The sequence below is a fragment of the Aedes aegypti genome, chromosome 2, assembly GCF_002204515.2.
Source record: "Aedes aegypti strain LVP_AGWG chromosome 2, AaegL5.0 Primary Assembly, whole genome shotgun sequence".
NCBI lineage: Eukaryota > Metazoa > Arthropoda > Insecta > Diptera > Culicidae > Aedes > Aedes aegypti.
In genome coordinates this window covers 39,519,588-39,542,822 of record NC_035108.1, presented here as the reverse complement: position 1 = coordinate 39,542,822, position 23,235 = coordinate 39,519,588, and the positions used below count along the sequence as shown (strand labels likewise).

The following is a 23,235-nucleotide window of genomic DNA, read 5'->3' as shown; positions in this document are numbered from 1 at the left end:
TCTCACCTCAGGCAAGTATGAATGCATTCGAAACAAATCGGTACCTGTGTTGTGTTCACGTTCTAGCCCTACCCAAATTTCTGATGTCGCCAACGGAATAAGCAACACCGACTCAACTGTTCAGCCAACTGAATTACCGATACCCGAATTGCGTTTTTATTACCAAAACGTTCGGGGTCTTAAAACCAAGATTACGGATATATTCCTTGCATCCTCTGAAAGCAACTACGATGTTATGGTCTTTACAGAAACATGGCTTGATAATCGAATCAATTCTTGCCAATTATTTGGTGATGAATATAACGTCTTCAGGTTGGATCGTTCATCATTCAACAGTGTTAGAACACGCGATGGAGGCGTGCTGATAGCCGTATCAAACAAACTCGAAGCAACAGATGTGCAGCTCTCTTTTGATGTTAGAGTGGAGAACATCTTCGTCAAGATTGGGACCGGTTCAAGTTCCATCTTTATAGGCGTTTCATACATACCACCAGAGAAATCAGCTGATTGTGAATGTATCCAGTCCCACGTAGATGTTGTTTCGGAAATCAGTGAGAAGTTGAGCATCAACGACGGCCTCATCCTATTCGGCGATTTCAATCAACCCCGAGTCGTTTGGAAATCAACAAACAATGTCGTAGCATTTGCCGACCCTTTATCATCGAATCTTACGCAAGCTGGTCGAACTCTTTTGGACAATTTCGCATTCAGGGGACTGAAACAGAGAAATTTATTGCGAAACCATTTAGACAGGACGTTAGATCTAATATTCACAAATGATGCTATCACAGATTGCAGTTCAGTCGATGAAGCCTGTCAGCCGATAGTGGATATTGACCCGCATCACCCAGCCTTTGTACTCACAGTAAGATCTCCGACAATATTTGATTTTTTTTTATTTCGCTTTAAATAGTCTAGTATGCTCATATTTTGAAGTGATAAATGAGTTTTAATCACAAAATAGATTATATTTGTTTTATTGGGAGTAGTTAAAAGAAATAAAACGGAAATATACAGAGTTTTTTTTAATTAAATACAATTGATCTCGCACCAAACCGCTTATGAGAAAATGAACTCCGTCTAACAATCCGATGGGTTTTTAATGGTTGGAAAGATATCACAATAATATTTTATTTCTTATTTGGTCAAAGCCAATCTTAACAGGTGTCTGGAAAGGGTCAATATTATGCTTATAAAAAAAGTCGTGGTTCGTTCATTATTTTTATTATTGCTATATATCCTAAAACGTAGTATCTGCACATAAATATTTACATTATTTTTGGGCTTTACTGAATAAATTGAATATTTTTGGTTCATCCTCTGAATTGGTATACCGTTTGGCTGCAATTTGTGTATCACTAATAGGCATAAAACAATGATATTTTTGGGTACCAGGGGCAGTTTAAACCTTATCAAACAATTCCATCAATTCCTCTGACATTTTAACATACTGTTCATTAGATATATAACAGAAATTTAATTTGGTGATACATGTATCAGTTTGTTTCACTGCACAGTCGAATAGTTCTCGCGGAGTTGCGATTGTGTTTCCATAGTCTTTTGCAAGACTTGCTCTTTTTGCCATTCGCTTGAGAGTGCCACCAATAGCGTCACAGGGGCCTTTGCCGTGGGATGTGGCAAAAAAGTGCCATTCTGCTTCCAATCCATGTATTTTCTTGAAATTACATAAGCTGGCAATTTTTTTTTTTATTTTTCTAATGAGCTGCAGCTCCATCTGACATAAAAATAACTTTTGAGAAATTTATTTTTTGTTTAACAAAATTTATCAATTTTGAAATAAATAGCTGAACTGCTACTGTATCATGGGTCAACACTTCTGATATTATAATAAAACTAACGTTTTCCAATTTATTATCTTTTTTATGGTAAATCTCGAATGGGTGTATCGTAGCTTGGGAATTATTCCAGTGATATCCTTGAGCAGCGTTTTGTATGATAAAACTATATCGTTCTGATTTAACGGCTACGCAGTCTTTGAGGGAATCAAACGAGGTTTATTACTTGCCCAACGTTTCGACACGGGGTTAGTGTCTTCTTCAGGGGGATACTAGAACTAACCCCGTGTCGAAACGTTGGGCAAGTAATAAACCTCGTTTGATTCCCTCAAAGACTGCGTAGCCGTTAAATCAGAACGATTAAGAGTTACAGTCGAACTTCCACCAGGATAAAACTATAATTTTCAGAAAAGTCGCTAATTACCAGTATTTCACCTTGTTTTAAGGAGTTTTTTTTTTGTTTCGTAGAAAAGAAGACTGTTCTTTGCAAATAAAATCATGAGTTATTAGCTTATCAACTTTCTCCACGAAATACGTAACAAATTCTTAAACAGGCTTTATTATAGTTTCTAAATTACAGCGATCGGTGGTGAGCCATTGCTGAAAAACTACATCTTCTTTGTCGCTTTCCTCTAAAAGCGAGATTAGTTCTCCTGTTATATTTTCTTTGGAATTACACTTTTCACATTCTCGAAAAAAAACAATCAGTCGTTCTTACTAAAACATCGCATAACAGTTTTTCACAAATTTCTGCCTGAGCGACAATTCCTAAACTGTTAAGAATTAATTTAACATTTTCGTGGTATGTGCACACATACATTGTGAATTCCTGTGCTATCGAGAAGCCTACAATGTTTAGGCCTTAACATAGTAAACAAAGTAAAACCAATTTCTACATTTTGGCACCTTTCTTCAAAAATCATGTACGCCTCTTTAAGAGACATCATTAATAGACGCTTTTGAGCTTGTTCTTTACTACCATTTCGGTACTCAGAAACGAAATCATCGGCTCCTGGCATAGGCCTACTAATATCATCACTATCAAAGAAATAAATAACAACCTGTTTATCTGTTTCACTAATTCCATGCCCACTTCGAGCCCTTGTGGTACATAGAATGCCCTGTTCATTCACAAGTTGTTTCACTTGTCTTACCATGTAAATTGGTGCCTCGAACTCCTCGACAATTTTGTTGATCGACCACGACTTAGGAAGAACCGATAATATTTTCAACTGGTCATTTCTGTCAATACCAGGTGAGTTGAATTTTTCTTTCAACTGATTGATGATTTCCTCGAATGCCTCCGCCTTGTCGCCGTCCATTGCATCCATGCCTAGTATGTCATGACGTACAGCTTTGGTGATCTCCACTGACTCTTTAATTCGATAGTCCAAGCTCCTCATGTTTCTCGACGAGATTGGGGATAAATTCAAAGTTTCAATAATACTGTTGAATTTTTCCACGTTGTAGGGGCCTAGTAATTCATCCGCTGATGGGACGGATGGCAAAGATGAACATGTAAACAATCATTGTCGTTTAATGTGCTGCAAAGTAAATTTATCTTACCTAGCATTTCATTGGAGGCCTGACCGCTTGTTGTTCACTTCGCCTCCACCCGAACGTCGTTTTTTCTTAGGCGGACTTCTGTGGAGCCTGATCACTAAGCGACATGACTCACAAATATGCATAGTTTCATCAAGCTGATGACTATATCCCATAGCACGTATGTGTTCGATCATTGTTGGTGACAAGTTTCGCAACTGGCTACGCCTGCTCTTAGGATTGTTTATACCGGCGCAACATCTCGAAATTTTAATGCGCGATAAATCTTGTTGATCCATCTTTAACTTCTTTTCACAAATGACTTAGATAAAATGAAAAGAGTTTTATTGACATCAAGCTTAAATAGTTATATGAATAAGTAGAACGACAATTATAAGTTAAATATCTATCTTTCTATACACTCACGCGGTGATTGTTGAGTAACTTAGGTCGTTAACGGACATTTTAGGTAGATAACAATACAAACATTATTTCTTATTCATCTGGCTTGTAACGCAGGTACGTTTAGTAGTATTTTCTAGCAGAAAATTTAATGGGGTATGGATCAGGTTGTTCCTTTTCAATGTTTGCAATCTTTCGAACCATAAAAATCCGTCGGATTGTTAGACGGAGTTGATTTTCTCATAGGCAGAGGCGAAATCCATAGATTGCCTTCATTTAAAAACATAATCACTGCATAATTCCGTTTTTTAACTATTCTCAATAAAAAATACAATTTATTTCTGATTCAAACTCATTTATCACTTGAAAACACGATCATATTTGACGGTTTAGAACAAAATCTTTGAAAAAAAAATATTCAGTTTTGGACTTGAAAAATTCGTTGTTAGAAAAACTTTTTTCCCTTAGATATGCCCAATTTGCAATGTATGGACGACTTTTAGTAAATTTAATTACGAAACTTTTTGCTTGAGGATGATCAAAATCTGAAATGGCCATTTTTTTTAAATCGACTCTTAAGTTTTGAATCATATTTTTTTCAGTGTAGAAAATTTGTTTTTATTTTTTCAACATTTTTTTCTAAAACGTCAGGAAATTTCACGACAGCCCCCCATTCAACACTTTTTTGTAGGTCTTACCGTTTTCGAGTTATACGGGTTTATAAAAATAAGTAAAAAAAACTTTGGGACCTAAAAAATTCGATGTTAGAAAAACTTTTTTTCCCTAAAATATGCCCAATTTGCAATGTACGGACGACTTTTAGTAAATTTAATTACAAAACTTTTTGCTTAAGGATGATGAAAATCTGAAATGGCCGTTTTTTTTTAAATCGACTTTAAAGTTTTGAATATGTTTTTTTAGTGTAGAAAATGTGTTTTTATTTTTTCAATATTTTTCTCTAAAACGTCAGGAAATTTCACGACAGTCCCCAATATAACACTTTTTTGTAGGTCTTACCGTTTTCGAGCTATACGGGTTTATAAAAAAAAAGTAAAAAAAAAACTTTGACCCTTTCCAAATGTTAGTCTAGATCGATTTTGAAAAAAACAAAGTATGTAAAGTATCTTAGTTTCACATAGTCTTCACACCCAGAAAGTTTCATTGAATTCTGAAGGGGTGCTGCCAATCGCGTGTCGAGTCGCGTGAAATCCGTCATTTAAGGGGTACTGAAATGAAGAGAATTTTTAGGTTTAAAGGACGTCCTGACGGAAATACCAATATAGCTGGTCACTCTAATGTCAGAGATTGGTGGAATGCTGTTGATTGTTTCAAAGCTCTAACTTAAGTAAAATAGTAACGGATACAAGTTTGGAATTTGTTCAAAAAAGGGAGATTTTTATGTAAAAAAAAGTTAACATAAAGAATTGCTTTTTATTTGGGTTTTCTGAAAAAAAAACTGTTTATTTTTTCCTCAACCAAAAGTATTTTGTCGGATCCTATATTTTCATAACATCATTGAATAGTAGTTGAACGATGCACAGAAAACCAATTATGATTTCATAAATAAATAAAATATATATAATATAAGCCGGACACTTCATAAAATAAACAGTCCTTACTTTTTAAATATGTCAAATTTTTATTTTACATGAGTCAAACCACGAAAACTATACATAAATTTACATTGTATTCAATAGATTGAAATCTGTGCAAAGTTTGTCTCCCAGTATAATGTTTTCATGTTAATCAAAGAAGGGATGTAAGCTGAATTCTAAGAAGTGACCCGTTATTTTGTGTGTAATCACAGCAGATTTAGATTGACTTGATTTTTCCGAAGTGTGTAGCTCAAGATAATCGACATATGATCTCTCTGAATCAAAGACAGGATTCCCATAGACTCCTGCTCACGGTTTCACACAATTTCGGAAGGCATATGTAAAATGCTGTGCAAGCTAGACACAACAATTATGCAGGTTTCTCACAAGATTGGGAAGATTGTCATAGAATCATGGAAATGATTGATACGAAAACTTGCACAGCATTCTCACAGAGTGTACTCCTGCAGAATGTGGACCAGGTTTACCAATGCATCTGAAACGTAGTTCTCACAAAACTCAGTTTCGCATAGCTCTAAACGAGGTTCTGATAAAATCCTGGCCAAAACTCTTAGCATGAAAATTCCAGGAATAAGAATTAAATCTTTGGCGGGAACATGATAGAACCTTTGGTATATTACATAAGAAATCCTGCACAAGATTCCCATTCAATTTTTGGCATGTATCTAAATGAATTCTAGACAGTACTCGCTCTTAGTCTCGTCGGGAGTAAAAACGGGTCAAAAATGCATATGTACATGTAGATTGTTGGAAAACTCTCGCAATTTTACATGAAATATTTTGAACTTCTGGATTCGGCACTACAGTCTTGGGCAGTGATGAAATTCACGCAAGCGTCAGAGTGCTGATTCACTCGCATCTGTCGTGCTCGCGAGTGAACAAAGCTAAAGTAATTCGTAAACGTGTTCGAAGACGTTCAGAGTCAATTGCGTTTTTTGAAAAATAGTTATTTCCCGTCCAAGATGTATGATTTTCAATGGTTTTTGACTACAAACTGGTAGTTAACTGTGGATTTGATGGATATGCAATTAGTTTGTCAAAACCATAATAAATCAAACCTTTTTCGGTTACTCGCTAGTAAATGTTTGCGAAATTTATGATATTGCTTGTGGTATGCTCTCCCAAGCAGGCTGGTGCGAACTTACTCACACCAAGCCTGTTCAAGAGTCTGTCATGTTTGTTTCGCGTTGGAATTGATTTACCGAAAACTTTTATAGGAATAATAATTTAATTAGCTTAACTTAACCTTTCTTGTGCATTGGGGCCAGTTTAGATCATTCGACACGGAACTGTAACTTTGTGTAGAAAAAAGATAGAAATCTGTAACATGAACATGGAAGCGACATCTTGGAGTAGCACTACAAAAAAGTGACACATAATGCGCATTAAGTTTGACCCTTGGCCTATGACTTTGAAACGCTCTCAAAAATCCATTGTTAACCCGATTTTCATTATTTCAGTTTTAAATGAATGATATGCATTTTGTAAGTGAGGCATTTGTGGGCACTGGCACATATCATATTCATAAGTTCATACGCATGCATTGTAGAACGGTTCCAATTTCATGGTTTTTCATTCCGATTTACACGAGAAGAGCATCAAGAGGACCAACAATTAGATTTGGACAGATTTGGTCCGATTATTTCGGATCTGGTTCCGGTAGGGTGTGATGTGGACATTTTCAGACCATCACATAGTTCCATCATGCGACAGCTCAAAAGTCAAAAATTTTCATCTAGATCAAAATAGACACCATACCATTCTCTTCGTTTTTGGCGATATGTCCCAGCCGGGATAGAGCCTGTTTCTCAACCAAATTAGAAAAACAACAAATATACTTATACGGAATCGGCATCATTCGACGCGTGTCATTTCTTGTTAGCTATAAGTAAAACGACATTTTATCGCCGACGAATTATAGCTTTTGACAGCAATCGCAATTTGGAAACTAGTTCAAATTGGGCTCTAGTAAATCCTTTGGGTAAACCTCTTATAAAAAAGAAAGGAGACCAAACGGGAAGCTTAATAACAAAACGAAGCCTAATAGGAGCCATAAATTAAGAGTTTGATTTTGATTCTTCAAACCATCAGAGCAGATATATCTCTAAGATCTAGGAACCTTCCTTAGCCGAGTGGTTACCGAGACAACCAGAAACCGCATAAAAGTTCACGTTATAACTCGTTTATTCATACTATTTACATCGAACCTGCAAAACACCTTGGATGAAATCGTCTGTTTGATAAATTTCCTCGCATAAAACGATGTTTCTCTGGGTTCATTTGTACATTTTGTTTCGTTCCGCACACTCGTACAAAGTAAGTCGAATCAATCCGTAGCAGCTGTCAAATCAACATTTGTTATCATAAGTTGAGTCGCATAAGGTCACAGGTTAGTTCGGTAGAATATTTCTACACTCGCATTGTATGTTATTATTCATCACACAATATATATATTCGTATATCGCCTCCACTTTTGTACGTAGAAGGCCTTTTCGCGACATCTTATAAGTGAAATTTTGCACATACAAGGCCTCCAGTTGATTTCTTTATACGTACATTTTGGTTGTCTGGGAGTCCACGGCCACAAAGCTCATGCTGAAGTTGCCTGGTTTCGATTCCCGGTCGGTCCAAGATTTTTTCGTAATGGAAATGTCCATGACTTCCCTGTGTATAGAGTATCATCGTACTTGCCACACGATGTAGGGTAAACAGGTATAATACGCCCCCCCCCCCCCCTAAGGAAAAACTGCTCTATTGCAGTGACAAATGCATTACTTCTATAGTTTTTGGGTCAAAGTTAGTTGGTCATTCTCTGCATGCAACTTTCTCTTGCCAGATAGCTTCTAAAAAGAGTACAAGACGTTTTCTGTAAACGGTCCAAATCTTAACGTTTCAAAACAAACCGGGCAATATGCCTCTCCAATAGAAAAAGTTCCGCAGCGTTGTAGAAATGTTTCCAAGGAGAATTCCACCACTTACTAAGCTTAAAAGGGTCCAAGAGCAGTCATCTTCCGGTAAAAGTTTTTGTAATAAGTACAATATCAAAAAACGGGCTTTATTTACAACGAGGCTTGCCTATTGGACCCAAAATTTTACGCAAAAAAACTGTTTTTCCATATGTTTGGTATTTTTATTGGTTGTTCATACTTCTCAAAGATCTTATATACGCAACATCATTTTTTCGTGGATATTTATGATATGTAATCATATTTACGTGTTAAAGAAGCTTGAATCCCTTGTAAATGAAGAGGGGTGTATTGCGCGGTTTGGGCGCATTATACCAATTTACCCTACGAATGAGAAATTGGCGGCGGTTCCGGGTCATTTGGCCGAATGCCATTTGGCCGAATGCCGTTTGGTCGAACGCCATTTGGCCGAAAGGGTCATTTGGCCGAACGCCATTTGGCCGAATGCCGTTTGGCCGAAATTGAAAACGAAAGAGAACTACAGTTAGGATGGATTTATGATGAATTCCAAAGAACTTATTCACCTTATTCATAAAAAAAGGATAAATCATCTTTGATATACATAAGCTTTTTAGTGTTAGTTGAAGAAACAGTCAGTGCTGAAAGAGGAACATCCTAAATGTAAGCAGTTGTTCACTTCGATGCTAGTGGTAATAGCCACCAGCAGATGTTTTGGCATTGCGTTTGTAGTTAGCTTTTGACAGTAACTAAAACGGTTTAAAACTTATTCGTTCTTCTGCTGGATCGGCTTGCTTTGATCCCTCGAACCGTACTAAGTAATATATGTCATCCCAGACAACCAGAAGTCGCATAGCAGTATGCGTACAAAGTCGTTTACTTGTACAAACTGCATCACTCCCGCACTAAATGGTGGATCAAATCGTTGGATCGATTAGTTTCCTCGCATAAAACGTTATTTCATGAGTTCATACGTACACTTCGTTTCGTCCCGTATACTTTTACAAAGCAAGTCGGATCAATCCGTAGCAGCTGTCAAATAAACTTTGTTATCATACATTAAGTCGCATAAGAGTACACACTAATTCGCAAGAAAATCAACACACTCGCATTGCATGTTATTTTTCATCATATAAAATATGTACGCATATCGCCTCCACTTTTGTACGTATAAGGCATTTTCGCGACATCTTATACGTAAAACTTTGCGCATATAAGCATCGCATAACGTAGAAGGTGATTTGATTACATGTACATTTTGGTTGCCTGGGATAGTTCTGACACAGACAAACAGACGTCATGCTCTCGTCATTGTCCATTGACCACCTTCCTAAAGGTCGATTCAAATATATTGTAAGTGGTCAATCCACCACCCGCAGCGCTCGCATCGTTTTTGTTCGCATTTGACGTTTACACACTACCGCCATCTGTTCGCCCATCGGCTAAACAGACCGATTTTAGCATTGGGCGTTCATGGTCTCTTGACTATGATTTTGATCGCGATTCGTTCTAAGTGTTACGTCTGTTTGTCTGTGGTTCTGACATCAACAAGTCTTGGCTTTTTCTTTTCACAACGGAGAAACAGTGTGCTTTTTGACGTAAGTGTTCATCGAGTCGTTTATTGCTATACGCAAGCAACGGTGCAGTGTTCAGTTCTCATGTTGTAATCTTAATCTTGAAGGAGAATGACATCTCACCTAAGTTTACCCTTGAGCTAAAAAAATGTGTTTTAAAATAAATAACTATGAAAAATATTTCTCTCTTGAAAGAACAGCCTATGATCAAAAGAATGAAAAATCTCTGATGAAAATTTAAGCAAGTGTAATGCATATAATCATTTTATCAGTACAACTACAAAGAACTGCCGATGATTTAAAGAAGGAAAAATTCCCAATTAATATATAAGCTAAACTATTGCCGATAGTTGTATTGGTTCCAAAACTAAGTATAGCCTATGTTTAAAAGAAGGAAAACAATCTGATGAAATTATTACACCGTTGGTAATCTAGTGGCGAATCAATCATCACCTCAGAGTCTTGCCGCGAAGTGTGGAGTTCACAACTTCGTCCTGAATTAAAGGGTCGATGTTATCACTCTCTTGGAGCTCATATAGTGGCAAAAATGACGTCCCATCACATCATAAAAATCAACAAATCAACTAGCTTATCAGTTATTGTGTCACACTTATGAATCCTACACATCAGCGTTGTAGCCATTTATTTTTTTTTTTTGTTCATGATTCGGTCAGACGGCATTCGGCCCCTTTCGGCCAAATGGCATTCGGCCAAATGGCGTTCGGCCAAACGGCATTCGGCCAAACGGCATTCGTCCAAACGGCGTTCGGCCAAATGGCCGGACACCATTGGCAGCAACTTTGGCAAAGAAAGCTCTCAGTTAAAAACTGTGGAAGTGCTCATAAGAACACTAAGCTGAGAAGCAGGCTCTGTCTCAGTGAGGACGTTAATGCCAAGAAGAAGAAGAATCTAGATAATGTTTTTTTTAGAATTTCTTGTGATTTTACGACGATCTTCGCTTAGAATTTCATCAGAAAACATTTCAGATATTACTTCGGAAAGGTTTCTAAAGTTGTGCATATAGCTATAGGAAATAATATGGAATTTCTCTACAAATATTCCTAGGGAATTTCTCCAAGAGTTTTGCTTGGGATGCCTCAAGAATTAGGCTTGGATTTTCCAAGGAGTACGACAGAAATGGAATTTCTTCAAAGATTATTTCGGTAAACATTTAAATTCCTCCAAAAAGTTTTTGAGAGTTTTTTCAAAAAATCCTTATTGCTCCAAGATTATTATCCAGTGATTCATCCATAGATTTCCCTGGAACATCCTCCAAGGTTCCTGGTCAGAACATCATCTAAAATTCAATCAATAACTTCTCCATAAATGCCTCCAGGAATTTCTAGGGATTTCCTATGAAATCGTCTTTCAGGATTTATATAAGATTTCAACTATAGTTTAAAGTTAAATATCTGTACATATTTTTCTGCGAATACCTTCAGCAACTGTTTGAGAGATTCCTTTCAAGACTTCTACAGAAATTCCTGCACTAATTCTATGGGATTTGCTAAAGTAAGTGAAAGTTTTTATTTTCAGGAATTTGTCTAAGCAAATGTCAAGAAATATTTACTGAACAATAAATCCGTGAGGTATTTCTGAAGAAAATGAACAATGACCTGGACTTACGAGGAACTTTTAGAATATTTCATAGATAATTTTCTGAGATAATCGAAAAAAAGTCAATCAAATTCGGGATAGTATTTCGCAGGATTTGCTAAAGGAACTTCTCGGAAAACATTGGACAGAATCTCGAAAGAAATTGTTCAGGAATGATTGGAAAAATTGCTGTAGTATTAACTGGTGTGAAAACTTAAACAAACTTTTGTAGACTACAGAAGAGCTTTAAGAACAATTTTAAGAAATATTTAGAAAACGTGCAGGGGTAATATATGGATTAAATGTTTTAACATACTTGGAACTCGTACTTCAACAGAAAAAAAAATCAATGAAGAGTTCTTGCAGGGTTTCTTGAGAAAAAAAAACAAAAGATATTTTTTGAAATACTTTGGAATACTTGTGAATTTTTTCGGGAGAAATTCTAGAAATCTTTGGAAGATCTCCTACAGTAACAACTCGAAAATTCGGTTGAAGGATAGGTGAAAAAATATCTGGAGGAAATTCCAGGATAGTTTTGGAAAAAAAATACATGAGGAAATTACTGGAGGCCATAGCTTTGCAAATCTCATAGATTTCCTAAGCAAATTCTGAAGAAATCATGCTTAGAAAAGTTGCTGGAAGAATTTCTGGGAGAATGGGCAGAGAAATCTCTTGGAGAATTTCGGGAGAGATCCCTGTAGAAGACCCTGAAAGAATTAAAATACTAGGATAATTTCTGAAGCTTTTTCTCGAAGATATTGGACAAAATTCTTAAAGAGCCTGTTGAAACCGATAAAGTCTATAAAAGTTTCTCTGAAGCCTGTACAATTTTGCGCCGAGAAGAACAAGGGAAAAAATAGACTCAAGAGACTTTCCTATAAAGTAAAGACTTTTGAATACTTGCATTAAAATAGAGACCAGAAAATATCACAGGGAATATTTTTTGAGAATTAAAGTACAGTGAGGGAAGTGTATCCCCACTGAGTGGATCATTTGTCCATATTAAGCATAAATACTTGAATATGTTGAATGTTTTCGCACCATGGTTCGTTTCAGGTTATGTTCTTAAGTCACACTGATACTAATGCAAAACTGGTACTGCACGTACACTAACACAAGCAAACTTTTTAGCTGCAAAAATCCATTGTATCTCTGCCTTAAATCAAATTCTACTAGTTTTTCCAACGCATGGTGAACATTTCAGTTCTAATTGAATGAATCACAATGAAAAATATGTGATTTTTATAAATAAATACAGATATATTACCCCTATTTTTCAATGGGGAGGGATAAGTGGATCAAGTATTATTACCATTTAAGCAGTTTGCCGCTTACGATAATTTAAATGGGTACGAATATTCGAAAATGTTATTTTGTTTTTACTTTTTCTCATTACTATATTAAATTTGTCTAATTGACCATAGAAAATTTTAATTTATCCACCTAAATGTTTTTCATATTTTTCTGGTATAAGAAAATATACAAGGATGAATATTGCAAAATTTTCTCAGGGATTTCTCTAGACGTTCTACCAGGAAATCGCAACTGTTATGATTCCTGGGAAACCTCCAGAGATGCTTCTACGAGTATTTCAGTAAAAAGGCTAGATAAACTTTCAGAGATTTCTACAGGAGTTTCTCCAGAGATTTCTCCAGAAGTATCTATAAGAAAAACTCTACAGGCATTCATGCAGATATATCTCAAATTCAACATAATGAATTTTGCCAAGGATTGCTACAGAAAAATCTGTACATGGTTTCCTCTAGAAAGTGTTCCAGGGAAGAGCTGGTTAAGAATCGATACTAAATTTTCATGAAAAACGCTTTTTGTCTAAGCGATCTTTGTTATAGAAAGTCGTTGAAAAAATGAAAACTGCGTAGGCGTATAGCATATTTGATGTTCCAGGAATTTCTTCAGGAAATCCTCCAGAGATTTCCTCGGGAATTTCTCCTGGGGTCCTTCCAGAAATGTAGCCGGTGCTTCCTTTATGTATCACTCTAAATATATCTAGATTCAATATACATATATGTTCTGGAGGTTCCTTCAGGGATTGCTCTAGGAAGATCTCAGGAACTTATTCAGCGAATTCTCAAAAATGTTCTTCAATAAAGTGGGTTCTGGAGAAATTCTGGAATTCTTATTCTTTTTGATGCAATTCCTGGAGGATTCAATAAATCAATCTCTGTTTATTTCTAGAGGAATTTTTGGAAGAATCCTTTATCGGATTTTTCGGAGGCTCAGGCCGAATCTCTAGAGAATTTCAAGGGGAATCCCTGAAGGATTACCAGGAAAAATAATTCAAGCAGCGATTTTTCTGAAGGTATCGTTGGAAGAATTCCTGAAGAAAACTCTGCCCCCAAGGAACATCCGAATATCCTTAAAATCAAATCTCCAGTGATTAATATCGACATGGATTTCTAAACTAGAAGAGTTATTTGAAAACTTGTTAAAAATGATGCAAAAATATTGAAAAACAAAAAAGTTATAACGATTTGAATATTTATTTTGCGGTAAAAAATGAAGCTACCGATAGAGGGGTTAAACAAACATTTGTTCACCATATGCATTGTTGTTCATTGAATACAGTTTATAGATTGCGCGTCATTGACATTCTAACGATGGGTGCCGATGGCGGCCTGGTTTCAGCGAGAATTGCTCTCATCAGTTCCATTTAAATTTTAAATATTTTTCTCTAATAAAATCAGTGAAAAATGATTTTATGATATATGAAAAATTGTTGCTCCAGAAATAACTTGATGTTTTTTTTTTTTTGTATGTTTCTGATTAATGATGCTTTCGAAGAACAAGCTATTTTTAAACTAAAAAAATTTAATAATTGTTGTTGCTTTTTTATTATCACAATATTGGGGGCCAAGATAGCCGTAGCGGTAAACGCGCAGCTATTCAGCAAGACCAAGCTGAGGGTCGTGGGTTCGAGTCGCACCGGTCGAGAATCTTTTCGGGTTGGAAATTTTCTCGACTTCCCAGGGCATAGAGTATCTTCGTACCTGCCACACGATATACACATGCAAAAATGGTCATTGGCATAGTAAGCTCTCAGTTAATAACTGTGGAAGTGCTCATAAGAACACTAAGCTGAGAAGCAGGCTCTGTCTCAGTGGGGACGTAACGCCAGAAAGAAGAAATTGTACAATATTAGTCGATTGATGTACAGAAAACCGATTGCGATTTTATTGATAAATTTAAAAGATATTGCATGTACAAGGTGTCCACATTATAAAATGGACAGTCCTTAAGTATTTCCAAGACTGTGGCCAAGAAACATTACCACCGCTAGCTTTCGCTAACGGGTCGAACGAGAAATCGAAGGCATGGGTACAAACAAGGGTCGAAAAAGGGATCGAAAGCAGTACTCTGAAAATTACGGTCCAGTAAGATGGATGGTTCAGAACAACTTACTTAATTTGCAAACTTCGTAAAAAAAAACCGTGTAAAACGAGGCTTCTGTGTATCGATTGTACAGTTTATCGTTTCTTCTTTTCCTTTCCGCCAGATCGAAGAAAACAGTGAGGCCACCCTGACGGCGGGTTCGGAGGCGGTCCAGTGGGCGGACGGACTGCTCCTGGTGTACTCCATCACCGATCGGGACTCGTTCAACTACATCCGCAAAGCGAAGGAGGAGCTGCCGTGCGACACGACCCCGGTGGCGCTGGTGGGCAACAAAGTGGACATGGTCCATCTGCGGCAGGTCAGCACCGACGAGGGCGAAATCCTGGCCAAGGACTTTGAGTGCAAATTTTGCGAGATTTCCGCCGCCGAACACGTGTACCAAGTGGCCGAGGCATTCCAGGACCTCTGTCGGGAGGTGATAGCTGCCAAACGCAAGTCCAAGCAGAGTTTCATCGAAAAGATCGACCGGATGCTGAGTGGGTCCCGGACTTACAATCGTGGCAAGAGTGATAGCATTTCACCGAAGGATTGAGCGGACTAGCACAAATGGTAGTGATGGGGTGACATTTTCAGGATTAGACTGGCCCAGCTCAGTATGGGAGAAAAATAATTTGAAATTGATAGTGCCAGGTCTTGAGGCTGCCGAATGAGTTGGAATTTTGATAGATTTTCTTTCTAAATCTAGGGAGTATCCATTGAGATTTACAACTTTTTTTTTTTTGCTTAAGGGCCAGTCTAATCAGCATGGATGCATACTGTGTATATTATTAGCCAATTTAATGGGGCGTGGAGAACTGAACTCCTATCAGTGCAGTGGTATTAAATGATATTAGTTTTGACTGGTTGTTGATTTGCGTGGGAAATAGAAGAAGTGCGAGTGGGTTTGCTCTAGTCATACAAGTGTTGTAGGCTTGCCATGTAGAATTAATTTATTTGAATTTATCCAAATGCCTATGCAAACAGTGAGTGAAAGCACTGTGGGAAGCGGTCGTTTTGTGGGGGTCGTGAGCTAGCAAACATCATAGTGTTGCAAATAAACCAGGCAAACATCAGCAAACACACATTTATTGAATGCTCTGTTTTTATTAAAGTTTGTGAAATCCTTTTTCAATTATGGTGAATTGGAACTTCAGTTTGAGTTAGGCAATTTTTGGCAATATCTCGTCAGATTTCATTCTTTTTGAGTTGAATCCCGTCTCAGTGGTGTAGCTTCCCTTGTTACCTTGATCCTCTAGCAGGCTGTGAAATCCTAGGTGTTTTGCTTTGATTTGACAAGCAATAGAAGTAAAAATTATCAGTACGTTTCAAATTCAAAATGAGCTCTGAAGTGAAAAAAGTTGAGCTATACCTTCTGCTGCTGCAGTCGTCGACAGCTCTGTTGATAGCATTGGTTAATGCAACACCCACCATGCGGCATGATGTACAGTTAACCATCAAGAAACGGCTGCTAAAGCTGGTTAAGACCTTGTGGGAATATCTTAAGGACGAGGCGGACGAATTGGAAACGTTGCCGGATCCTGAGGACAACAGGACGCTGGAAACTAGCCGTGGCTTCACTGACCTTACCTCTGAGGTTCAGGGGTCTTCACATAGTAATGGGGTAAGTTTTTTAAGCGCAATTTGTACAGTCACATAAAATTAAAAAAAAAAAAGACTGATTGTTTTCAAAATAGAAAATTTTGAGACCTCATGCCTAAAAAAAGGGACCGAGAAGGGCCCAAACAGAAACCAAAATGAGACAGCACACAAAAAACAAACTGGTATCAAGAGATTTCATAAACATTGCTTAATATTACAGAGATACCACAAGCATTTTTTCAAAAATTCTTAATATTTTTATAGTTTTTTTCCTCAATTAAGTCCTAGTTCTCCAGAAATTCTTCTATCTGTATTCAGTGATTCTTTCATCTATGTTAATTGTTGTATTCGTCTTAGATTTTCATTTAGGACCTCTTCTTGAACTCATCTACAGAGTCCATGACTCGACTCATGGAGACTTGGCTGTAGCTATTTATCCAGAGATGCTTCCACCAATTTTGTTGGATTTCCTCCTAATTGTTGTTCAAGATTTCTTCAAAAAATCAACCAAGATAGTTTTGATCAGTAGTTCCAAATATTACCCTTTAGATACAGGAATTCTATCTAGGATTCTTTTCAGAAATTATTAGAATTAGAAAAACCACCCCTAGTTGGCATTACTTCCCCTCTGGGACAGAGCCTGCATTTTAGCTTAGTGATCAATTATAACTTCCAGAGTTATAAACTGAGAGCTTTCTTTGCCGAAGTTACCAGGAAAATATCTGACGAAATCTTTGATGTAAATGTGTGAGAATGAGGAGTTACCCTCCATGAGTCGATATCCGGAGGGACCGTCGACTCATAGAAATATCATAATAAATGATTTAAGGCGACCATAACAGTAACCTTAATATTTTGTTGTTAGTATGGTCGACTTCGAGTCATGGAGGTTTCACTATGGTTGCTAAAAACGGTGTAACACCTTGGATGAAATGTTGAACTTTCATGGGAATTGTTTTCAAGAAATTTTTGAAAAATATTTGAAAGAACTGAAGGAGATGATGCTTATTTAAATGCAGTCACTGGAGGATTTCATGAATTCCTGGGAGTATACGTGGATGGTTTAATGAGAAAATGCTTATTAAAACGGTTGGAAAATGAGGGAGTTCTTGTCAGGTTTCCTGGAAAAGTGTGGAAGGCTGTGGAACGGAACGCAGAATCAAAACAAAACAGTGAAAAAGGTAACCAGAAACACGTTTCTAGGGTGACTAGATGTTCAAATTAAAAATGAACCACGATGGTTTGCATGAGGTACTCTTCAAATTAGCAGGGGTGCACGGTAATCTATCTATCTATATAAATAAAAATGGAATGGTGTTTGTATGTCACGAAATGGCTTACGAACGGGTCAGTGGATTTTGATGATTCTTTCTCCATTCTGTTCGTCAAGGGTTCCGACGTGTTTGTGTGTATAAAAGTTCCAGGATATTCACCGGGAAAGTCGGAAAAACGAGAGTGAACGGAACTGTCATTTTGTATGAGACGATTCGTAGCGGTTTTCAACAGCCTACTTGATGGCAAGACGAAGTTTGCCGGGACCACTAGTATTCAAAATAAAATTCAATTTTTAATCGCATTGAAACCTGTTACCAAAATTGGATCCATTTTGTTGCAAAAATTGCCCCCCCTCAAATATGCCAACAGCTGAGCATGCCGAAAACTGGATCCCACTATACCATATTTCACATAAAACTGTTGTTATGGCTGGGTTTACTATTTGATTGACGGTTTTTTGCTATTTAGATTATTTTTTCTTCAAATGTTGTTAGCACAAATCCTCATATCATTGTTATAGGTCAATCAAAACAATATAAATATTTGGTTAACTTCGCAATAAAACCGCATTTAATACCGTCGTGCGGGGTGACATTGGTCCATAAGGGTGACTTTGGGCCAAGATTTTTACAGCAAACTAAAACCAGAATAATGAAAACAATGTGGCAAGCTTCAAGACTACGTTATAAATAGCCACTGGATGGTCATGGATTAGTTTTTTTCCTCCCGTGCTAGTCAAGAGATGCATCGAAAAGAGCGGTCAAAGTCACCCCCTAGGACCAATGTCACCCCGCACGGCGGTACACTTAATTTTTATTTTTTTTATAAATTTAAATAATGAATAGTAATTGCTTAGGCCTCTATACTCTAAGCTGTACAGTAGCTGTAATTTATTTTTCCGAAGTATTGGAAACAAAAGGAACAGTGCGAAGGAGATCCTTTTCGAAAAAAAAAAACGTATTTTACATGAGTACGTTTCGCATAATACATTTGGCATGATGGACATTTAACAAGAAGTGAAATAGATGACTGTTAGGTATACCCGATTCTGTTTTTGCATCCCCCGTGCAAAAAAAGTTTTCTGTTCAAAATTTCAAAAACCGTGCAAAAAAAGTAACACCATTTCTCGACGTTTCATGCAAAAATAAGGTTTTGGTGGAAAAAAAATGTATGGAAACTTTTTATGCACGACCGTGTAAAAAAAAATCCGCGCAAAAACAGAATTGGGTGTATATTATTTCAACACTCAGTTCTTGTACGAAACTTATTAGCAAAAAACATGTCCACCAAGTTATGAATCCAGCCATAAGTATCTAACAATATTAAATGTGATATACTATGGATTTTCTCCGGTTTATGGGGCAAGCTTTGTCTAAACAAGCAGATTATGCATGTACCTCGAATTTTTTCCACTAAAGTTCAGTAATACGGTTATATTTTCATAATCGGAAGGTATTAAAATTTTTGAGCTCTTTTTTCATATACAGACTATGACGTGACGGTAGTGAATTATCGTAGGAGGTACAACAAAATTCAACCGGTAGATTTAAAACGAGCGTAGAAGAAGGGAACTCGAAACACTTATGTTCCGACGTACAATTATGTTTAAGACATACATGAAACGAGTGAACGGAGTGATCGTTGTCTATCCTTCGAAAAAGGCACAATAAATGTGACCGAAACGTCAGGTGTAGAATGGAAATCCGTTTATGATCCCTAGAGACTGAAAGCCGAAAACCCCAAAAACATAACCTCCATCACAGTCGATTCCTGTACAATGTACGAATAAATAAATAATCAGGGCTCAATGCTCTTTCAGATGTACCAATAAGATAACATGATTTCCAGAGGGATGACTATGGAGTTTGACAGCTTGAGCTGTGCCTTTTATCGGGAGCATAATTTTTACTCCAGAATCAAATTCCGCTCACACACGTATATTTTTCGGATGTTTACCTTCTCCTACGAGAGAAAACAGTACAAAACGCATGGAGCGCAACGAAATCTGCTAAAGCTGTTTGATGGTAATGAGCTACAGAAAAGCAACATGTTTCTTCGGATAACCAAACCAGAGGTAACAGACAAAAAAAGGAAGTGCGAATCAATTTCTTCAGAATGAAACGCAAGCAATGCGTTGAATTTGTGTGCCATGGTTCATTTCCCCACATTTGCACCAGCTACTTTGTTGATGTGCACATTCGTATGGGTGAGCTACGCTATCGTTTTGTAAGAGGCAACAGAAAAAGATCCTCTTATAGAGCTTAGTGACATTTAAACACACGAAGACTAGCATACGCTCGTCATACACAGTTTGTTTTTGTTTTCCTCAAAAAACTTGCACACGTTTTCCAAACTAATCAAAATGCATATGGAATTATTACCTGATTTGAAAAATTTATACCCAGATTCTGGGTGTTTTTCGAGACAGAGTGCATATTGTATCCCTCTAAGGTTCACAACCACATCTACACTAGAGCACCCATACCAATGAGCGTGATAACCACTATCAATCCACTATCAATCTATGCCTACTTTTAAAGATGGGACTGACTTGCGATTCACGGCAGTATATTGCTTTCAAATAAGGCCATGCATGGTTGCATCGAATCAATGTGCTATAATAACATTGGTATATAGGGCCTCAAATATCGGATGAGCGGTGAATGGCGCCCTAGACCTGTGCTGTATCATTGGCATGAATGTCATTCATGCCATTCATTATACATTTTTCACATTTCTACTTTTTTCCTACAAAAACAATGTTGAATCTTGCGTCTAGTGCAAAAAGTTGTGAAAAATATCAAACAGCCGATTTTTGAAGTGTCATACATACACTGATAGGCAAAATAAAGTGCCCACCTTACCAGTTTTTGAATTTCTCTCATTGATTTGGTTCAAATTAAAGTTAACACACTTAAATCTTTTTTGATATTTTATTTTTGATATTCTTTTAACCCTCTAATACCCAAATTTTTATTTTCGATTTAAGTTTTATTTTTCGTTATCTAAAATCGTTCTAAACACGTTTTGGGCAATTATTAATTTTTATTCGCAAATTTTTGAATTTTGGTTTTTGATTTTTATAATTTTCATTTTTGAACATCCCTAGCTTTTTTCATTTTTTCTTGAAGCCTTTTCTAGTTGTTGATTTTTGGCAATAATAAAAATTTAAATTTTGACGGTACTTTTAAAAACATTAAATTTTTAATTTTTTTTTCGGAGCGTATTTTATTTTCCGTGTAATTAACGGAAAAACAGGTTTGAAATTATATTAATACCACCAGGCTCTTCTTTTGTGATAGGTTGATCGTAGAAAAATACAAAAGGTACGATTTTTTATATTACACGTTAAATGAACCCCAGGCATTTGTAGGTTATATAAGAATGCATTTTTTCAAACAATTTCTAAAAATACAAAAAAGTTTCAAAAGTCATAAAAAACTTTTCTAATATGTTATGAGTCAAGGTATAAGCCAAAAATAAAACCATTTTGATTTCCGAGCTGCGAAAAAATACACAAAATTCCAAAGTGTACTCCGTCTAAAGGCGGGGTTGGGTATTAGAGGGTTAAAGTTGCACTTACGAAATTTTGATAAAAAAAGAATTTCACTTAAAGAAAAAAAAAATCAATTTGTATTGAACAAAAATAGTGACAAAATAAAGTGCCCACTTCCTTCTTGGCCCCAGAAAAGATGATTTAAGAAAAATAAAAACCAATTTAATAGTTAATGTGTCCTCCTTTGGCCTTAAGGACTTGCTGGAGGCGCTTCGGCATGCTTTTCACCAGGTTTTGTAGGTGTTGTGGTTCTAGTTCACACCTCCATGCGTCACCGTTCCTTGGATGTAGCGCTCCTGAAGCTCGAGCTGTTTAACGGAAAGCGGCGGGCTCGTGTGTGGTGCAGAGCGCCACATCCAAGGAACGGTGAAGCATGGAGGAGGAAATGTGATGGTCTGGGGGTGTTTTTCAAGTGAAATTCTTTTTTTTATCAAAATTTCGTAAGTGCAACTTTAAAAGAATATCAAATAAGATTTAAGTGTGTTAACTTTAATTTGAACCAAATCAATGGAAGGAATTCGAAAACTGGTGAGGTGGGCACTTTATTTTGCCTATCAGTGTACTTATATTCTTTAGTTTTGCATTCGTTTTGCTTAACCGATTACCAGAAATTATGATATTTCGTTTAGTATGTGATGGGTAACGTACTAGGTATCGAAGTTACCCGCATTATCAAAAATACCCCGTTTTACGGTATGCCTTAAATTTATACGAACTCACAGAATGTATTTTGTATTATTTATTCTTCAATGTTCACTTTTATCAAGAATTAATCTCGAGATGGACTAGCCCAGGGCTAAAAATCTCGTTAATAAGGATAGAAAAAAAGGAATTAATTGCTTTAATCACTTAAACAGTATTAACACACTCCGATTAAGGTGATTGTAGAACGAAGCCAAACCTCGAATTTTCAAGCGCACAAATCTTGAGAACAAAACAGCGCTCTGCTTGATCACCACCAAGCAACCAAATTGAACGATTTTCAACCCGAACGGTTGTTAGACTTTAACCCATATTCACCTTAACTCATATTCATCCTTTCCACTTGATAATGACCTACAACTCATGCCCTTTGCTACGCTTCGAATATTCAATTCCAGCGAACACGCTACAGTCCACTTAGTTCAACGCTAGCCGGTGACGCGCCAACCGACGCCATTCGCGGCACACGTTTCCCTTTGATCCATCGGCTGCTGACGGTACTGGCGCAAACCCCCAACGACGAAATATTCGCTCGCACAGTGCAACCGTTTCTCCACACACCAAACTTCCAGCAACAGTTGCAACACGAAATGACCTCTTTCCGGCGAATGCTCTCCGAAGACGATCCCTCACTGTACCTAGGGGAAGCGGCTCTGACGGAACGCTTGGATCGGATGGAAATGACCATGCGGCGAATCATGCTGCAGTTGAACGCACTGACTAACTGAGATCGAATCACTGAAACGACTGCAGTGCCACGGTGCGGTGACGATGGGAAGCTATTGGTTCGAAAGGTTTGTTCATCGGATATTTTCTGGTTGATGCCATGGGTGTTCAGGTTCATAGCTCGCTTCGTAAGATGGCGTACGGGTGGCTAAAAAGGCGCATGCGTTCACATTTAAAAGTGACTCGTATGCATGGAAATAATAAAGCGCAGACGAAAATAAATCTGTAATAAATTCATTTTGTGGACGAAACGAAAAAAATCAGTGCTTGTAAGGTTTCTCTATTTGGGATGGTACACAAATTATGTCACGCTAAATTTCAAATTTTTCGACCCCCTCGCCCCCTCTGTTACGCGTTTTGTATGAGATCTCCGGAAATATTGTATGGATTGCCATGTTTGACTTGACCCCCTTCCCCTTGGTGCGTTTATCGCCTATATTTACTTTCAATAATTTAAATTTAATTGTTAATAGTTTTGTAGAACCAATATATAATAAAAAATATAAAAAAAAATGAATCATCGACCATGTTTTGCAT

The 23,235-nt window shown here is 37.0% G+C and overlaps 2 protein-coding genes across 7 annotated transcripts in view; both read left to right on the top strand.

Annotated features, from left to right (window-relative positions):
• LOC5579997 (ras-related and estrogen-regulated growth inhibitor) overlaps positions 1-15,924 on the top strand; it is a 48,640-nt gene extending 32,716 nt beyond the window's left edge. For 5 of the 6 annotated variants that reach the window (XM_021840604.1, XM_021840602.1, XM_021840601.1 and 2 more), the window contains exon 5: positions 14,965-15,922. In XM_021840604.1, the coding sequence (XP_021696296.1) occupies positions 14,965-15,393 (429 nt within the window). In that variant the 3' untranslated portion in view covers positions 15,394-15,922. Of the gene's footprint in view, positions 1-14,964 lie in introns of all 6 variants that reach the window. The other variant, XM_001660213.2, reaches the window with a different exon arrangement.
• A 93-nt stretch (positions 15,925-16,017) lies between these two features.
• Positions 16,018-22,961, top strand: LOC110675476. Its single transcript, XM_021840606.1, has 2 exons — positions 16,018-16,461; positions 22,371-22,961. The coding sequence occupies exons 1-2, from the start codon at positions 16,177-16,179 to the stop codon at positions 22,698-22,700; spliced, it is 615 nt and encodes a 204-aa protein (XP_021696298.1). The 5' UTR covers positions 16,018-16,176; the 3' UTR covers positions 22,701-22,961.
• Positions 22,962-23,235: the final 274 nt, after the last annotated feature.